Source organism: Mastomys coucha, unplaced genomic scaffold, assembly GCF_008632895.1.
Source record: "Mastomys coucha isolate ucsf_1 unplaced genomic scaffold, UCSF_Mcou_1 pScaffold6, whole genome shotgun sequence".
Taxonomy (NCBI): Eukaryota; Metazoa; Chordata; class Mammalia; order Rodentia; family Muridae; genus Mastomys; species Mastomys coucha.
Window position 1 is genome coordinate 98488066 of NW_022196912.1, and position 6000 is coordinate 98494065.

A 6000-nucleotide genomic window follows, 5' to 3' on the forward strand; every position below is an offset into this window, starting at 1 on the left:
CATATGTACATGATCGAGTCTGGCAGAAGGTGGCAGGCATTCCCAGTTAAGTGCTAAGAGCAGAGTTTTGATAAGTTACTGAGAGATTGTGCTTAAAGTGCTGTTGGCAGACGTGGGGGAAGGTGAGCAACCTAAACTAGTATATTGAGATCTTACAATAAAAACATTATAGGGCAGGAGAGATGGCTCAGCAAGTAAGAGTGTCTGTTTTAAGCCTGTTCAATCCCAGGACCACACATAGTGGAAGGAAAGAACCCATTCCAAATGTCCTCTAATAACACACACGCACGAACACACACACACTTGTTCCAGCACCTCACCTGCTCAAGACATACACACATAAAATAGTAACTTTTTTTTACTAGGGTATCTCTATGTACCTCTGGCCGCCCAGAACTCACTATGTAGACTAGGCTGGACACCAATTCAGCCTCCTGTATACTGGGATTAAAAGCATGTGCCACCATGCCCACCTAAGATAAGTGATTTTTTTTTAATTTAAGTATTTTATTTCCCAAGTATACAGAAATCGACAAGTACACAACATGTAACTTACAACCATGCCTTTATCAAATCTATCCTTGTTCACTTTCTGTATATACAGGAGTTGAGGATGACTCTAACAATCTGTACTTGGACAGTGTTGTAGCTGCTAATTTAAATAGCAGGCAACTCACATTTACACATCATACATGTCCGTCAGTGCCTCTGAATTCTATTTGTCCAGATGTGACTTGCTTGGCTGTAGGGCCACCTGCCGAGTCCCTTTCTGATCTAATCTGGCCTGGCAGCTCCTGTTTCTGCCTCTAACACCCTGTAGGGCAGTAACAAGAAGTTAAAGGCTAAAATGGAGAAGCCAGACTGTCAGCTTCAGAGAGGAAGGGGTGAAAGCTACCAGGAAGGAAAGGGGAGTTGAGGGGAGATCAAAGGCAGCCAGGAAGAAAGGCAAACTACTAAGAAAGGCTGTTTTCAGGCACTTGGGACCCTAAAGAAGACACCCCCAGCCCACGCAAAGCAAAGAGATTCAAGTTGAGCCATGCAGTCATCCAACGAATTGAATTATTGAATGCCCCACATGGAAAAAAAAGCAGCAAGATGAAAAGTGACCCATAGTCTGTGACACAGCCCTCCACAGGGTGGCATGAAAGAAACCCGAGCCGGCTTCTTCCCAACACCGCAACTACTGCTACTTATCCCCAGGCCCAAGAGGAAATCTTTGTGTGACCAGTTTCTTCTGTCCCTGATGTTGCCTTTTTAAGACGAGACTGCTTGCTCCCGGAGAAAATGCTAATGTGGTTTGGAAGCTCCGGTTCATTGTCAGGAGGGGCACACAAGGATAAACACATAAGCTCTCCAAACCATTCTCTTCACTCCTCCCTCCTCCCCCCCCCCTCCATCCCTTAGGCTTGACGTGTTGCTACGCTTTGTTCTAATTTAGCCCATGCATAATTTATTCACGTGTGTTTTGTTTCCTGATCAGCAACTTCTAAAAACAAACGGAATGTATAAGATGTTTTATTAAACAAGTTGTTTTTAAAATAATAATAATCATTGTAAAAAGCAGATGGCCTCAGACTCCCGGTAACGACGTGTGTGCTCCTGCGTGCGGAGTTTTTCAAAATGTCCAGGGTACAAATAGCTTGGCCGATTGGGGTTATTGTTTACACCCTTAGCCCTCAGGGGAAGAGGACGGGATGCAAAAGGGGGCGGCTAATTATAAGTGACCACTCGACTTCCTCGGAGGGAAGGCAGGCGAGGTGTTGTGTGAGAGCGCCCGCGTGCGTGAGCCAAAACGGAGTTACAAATGCATCCCACGGCAAGTGTTTCCAATTATTAAGGGATACAAGTGTAATTCAGAACTAATTCTATTAACTGAGATTGGCCACCTTCTAGCTTTTCTGTTCCTTCTCCCGCACAATTTCCTATATATGCATTCTTCTGTGTCAGAAAAAAAAAAGTGGAAAGATCTAGGGAACCCTAGAGCGTGGAGCTCCTGCGTGCGCCCGAGCGTTAAGCCGGCTCGGGGCATCAAGGATGCCGCTTTGCCAATGAGGAACCCCGTACACATAGCAAATAGATCTCTCTGACTTGAGTTTACCAGGCAGCATCAGATCGGCTACGTGATTTCGGCTGGAAATGAGGAAACTGCAAATCAGCTGTGTGGGTTCTGGAGAAACTCCCGGCACCAGCGGTGTGGCGGCGGGAGTCCAGCGAGGACGCGGCGAAGTTACGCCCATTTATTCTGCCATAAAACAGTCTCTCTCTTAGGTGAAACGCTGTCGCGAGTGCAAAGTAGCTGAGCTTCCGAACGAGAACCGGAGCCAGGAACTCGCATCAAGCTCAGCCTCCTCCGTCCTTACAGCAATATCTCGTGGAAACTCCGAGATCTGGGACATCCCTGCCTTATTCCTGGTTGTTGGCTGGTGCAAACCCAGCGGGTTCTCCCTACGCGCTTCTTGGCACTAGGAATCCCACACACACTCTCGCCGCCGCCCTGCTGCTCCCCAAAGCGAACTGTGTTTTCGACTCCCAAAGCCAGAGACGCTGTAGCGCGCAGCTAACAGAGCCAAGATCGACCACCGACACACACCGGGAAGAATTGGTACTAAACACCCACGCTCACCCTCCGACTCCCGGAGGCTTTCATCAGGGCGGGGAAGTCCTAGTACACCGGGCACCCACCCGGTGCCCACGCCGCGCCGCGATTCCCAAGGATCCACCCTCTGCCAACATCCCTGCCAATAGCGCCCCTTGAGAGCCACACTAGTTTTCCGAGGCCACCCCGGCTCCGCGATCACCCGCGGACTTGGTGGCTTCATATTCAGTCCACCGACTGGAAGAAGGAAGGAAGGAAGGAAGGAAGGAAGGAAGGAAGGAAGGAAGGAAGGAAGGAAGGAAGGAAGGAAGGAAGGGAGACGGGCGGGCAGGCAGCTCGGATCAGGAACCGGCCCCCGCGAGTCTTTGCGCAGCCCGCCCCCCTCTGTCCGCTCAAAGTCTCCGGGAGGCACCTGCCCCTCGCTGTCGCCAGAGCCCTACACTGCCGCCTCGGCTTTCCACCCAGAGCAGGCAAGCACACCATTGATAAGACCTGCAGTTTCCCTGCCTCCATATCAACCCCAAGTTAACCCAGATCGTTAATTTACTAGAGCCAGTTAGCCTACAAATACACAGACACACTGGCGACCGCCCGGAGCGCCTGCCTGATCCCCGGCTGCCGGAGTGGAAAAGCCCGGGGCAAGCACCTGGGCCCCAGGACTCCCGGGACCCGCCGCTCCGCGCGCTGTCCTCCCAACTCCGGAAGGTTTACACAAACTCCCTGCGAGAGCTCGGAAGGCAGAGCGAACGCCCTGCCAAACTCCGCAGCCGCTGCGGTCGCTCGGCTCGCACCGGTGGACGAACCAGCCTCGGGGCTGGGGAGGCTCCGGCTTGGAGCGCAGGGCTCCGCAGAGCGCACGACGCGGTCCCTGCCCTGCGCTTCGGCCAGGCTCAGCCAGCCCCGCGCGGCGCCGGGAGAGGCCAGGGACTCCGGGGACCGTGAAGACTGGAGCTGCTCACGACCCCCGCAGCTCCGGAGCCCGCGCCGCCGCTCTGTGCTCCCTCCCGGTCCCGGTCAGCCAATTAAGCAGAACACAAATGTAACAATTTTCTTTTTGTTAATTGCATCTCCTGACATTTCTGCGCGCTGGGAGGAAAAAAAAGATGAAGAAGTAAGAGCAGGAAGAAAAGAGGAGCCCGGGCGCAGCGGGAGGCGTCTGCGAGAGCCGGGCGCCGGCTGCGCTCCGCAAGGCGCCTTTTTTTCATATTGAAACCACGCGGAATATGTACATTTTTTAGTCTTACTTACGCTTTCAGGGGGTTGTGAATGACAGTCGCCATTTTGCTACAATGTAACAGAATATTGTCTGTCTCAGAGTTCTAAAGGTTCGCTCAGGGGAAGCGGCAGGCCAATCAGAGCACGGGATACCGGCCTGCCGGCCAATCGGCGCGGCTGGTCGCCAAGTGGGCGGGGCCTGCGTGGTGGTAGTTATTAGGGGAGCTGTCAAAGCCCAGAGGTCACTCCCTTTTGTAGAGCCCGAGAGCGAGCAGGTCTTAAAGGGGCAGTACCGTGTTAGTAGCGCCCTTTCAGACTGGGACTAGTGGAGACACATGGGAGAGCATTCTCGCCTAGTTTGAGTCCCTACTTTACTAAATAACTGCAGAGTTTGCGCTCCTGAACAAGAATATTTACCTAGTGCCAACAAAACCACTGAATCCCATTCATCAGCTTTGGGCTTTGTAAATCACGGTTTTTAACCCCCGAGCTCCGGGTACACCACCGTGTTGCAGTGCAAAAAGTTGGAAGGCTACAGTTTTCTCCAAGAAATTACTACTCGTATTCCACCGTTTGCTAATAATAGTACTCTGGGTTCCGCGACCGTTCGATATTCTTGTTTTCCGAAGTGTTTTCTTTATCTCAGCCACCTTCCCTGGTCGGTTTCTGAGACCTGGAGAGTCCAGGACAACAACTCCCTTCCCCCTGGAATATCTCAGTGTCAGGCTCGCCCTCTCCGACAGCCACCGTTGTTGTTACGTAATTCAAGGGTGGTCACTCCGCGCGGTCCCCTCCGACCACCGTTCTCCACTGTCAACGATTCGCAATGATCTGACACGGCCAGCTGGGGAGCGAAGTGAGACCTGGCGGCGCTTTTTAGGCAGAAGGTTGGGGAAGATTTGAGGCAACTTTAGGCAACGCAGCTAGGGAAGTCAGTAACTAGGCAGAAATTGTTAGAGCCTGAGGTAGGTGTTGCTAGAGTCCCCTCCGGGGAACGGCTCTGCGAATTCAGGCGTCACCTTTCTGGACTAAGATAGGAGGTGAAAAGAATTTGCAAGGGAATGTTCAGACGTGACTCGAGGCTTCCCCAGTCTGCGGCTGCTCAGAATCTGGTGAACCCCTGAAGAAACTGAGAGACTTCTCTGAACTCAGGCTTCCACTGAGCACAGGGAGACTCAAGAGTGGGCGAAACGGCGTGAAATCACACAGAGGACAGAGGCATCGTTAGCGTATAGAGGAAGCCTGGCTACGGCCCCTTGGCTGTTTAATCAGGTCAAATAGCTGGGGGCTGGGGAGTGAAAAGGAAACCGAGAGATGCTGAATTGCAGTTCACAATTCCACCTGCTCTCGCCTTTTACGACTCTCAATGAATAAAGTAAAATACAATTACAAAGCAGTCCAGAACTTTCAGATTCCAGCTCCATTCACTATTAGAGTTACAGATAAGCCCAGCAAAGCTGAGTGAGTCCGCGTGTGCGGACTGGAAATATTTAACTCTTTGTTTGCCTAGTAGGGTGACGTTCTCCCCCACCCTCTCTTCTCGTTACAGGGTCTCATGTTGAGAAAGCTGGTATTGATGAACTCTAAAGACAACCAGGTACGATGGTGCTCCCTTAAAGTTCAAAACCAGCCTGAACTACATATGGAAACCCAGTCTCACCACCACCCCAATATGGAAACCCAGTCTCATCTCCCCAACCCCTCCCGAACCCCTCTCCCCAAAATAGTATTGCCTTGGTTTTTGTACTTTATGGAATGTCATTTTAACTGTCAATACAATTCCAACTTTATAGTCACTTTTATCACTTCTGAGAAATAAAGAGGCATTAAAAACTTTGAGTTTTGTATTATAGATTAAAAGGACACAGATTTGGACCAAAATCTTCAAAAGTAAGGGACTTAAGAGTAAGCATACTTGAAGGAGACAGGAGCCTGGACCAGAATTAAAGTCTGGTGTTCAGCAGTACTGTACAATAGTAATATAGACTCTGAAATCCATCTGTCTGCCCAGCATTTGCCAGCTGGTGACATAAAGAATATAGGGAATCCCAAGCAGATGACAACAGAGATTAGAAATAATTCTCTACTTCTGAAACTCATTGATTAGAGCAAATGAACAACGTTGATAGCAATGTTTCCATAATTTAACTCCATAAACCTAAAACCCTTCTTACTGGTTGTGATATCAA

The 6000-nt window shown here is 50.6% G+C and overlaps 1 protein-coding gene and 1 long non-coding RNA gene across 3 annotated transcripts in view; one reads left to right on the forward strand and one right to left on the reverse strand.

Moving 5' to 3' along the window:
* Dpf3 (double PHD fingers 3) overlaps nt 1–3931 on the reverse strand; it is a 285974-nt gene extending 282043 nt beyond the window's left edge. For both annotated transcript variants that reach the window (XM_031357677.1, XM_031357679.1), the window contains exon 1: nt 3845–3931. In XM_031357677.1, coding sequence (XP_031213537.1) covers nt 3845–3876 — 32 coding nt within the window. In that variant the 5' untranslated portion in view covers nt 3877–3931. The remainder of the gene's footprint in view (nt 1–3844) is intronic.
* Nucleotides 3932–4352: 421 nt separating this feature from the next.
* LOC116080968 lies at nt 4353–5650 on the forward strand. The gene is made up of 2 exons (XR_004114697.1): nt 4353–4667; nt 5361–5650. It is a non-coding gene; the product is annotated as an uncharacterized LOC116080968 (long non-coding RNA).
* Nucleotides 5651–6000: the final 350 nt, after the last annotated feature.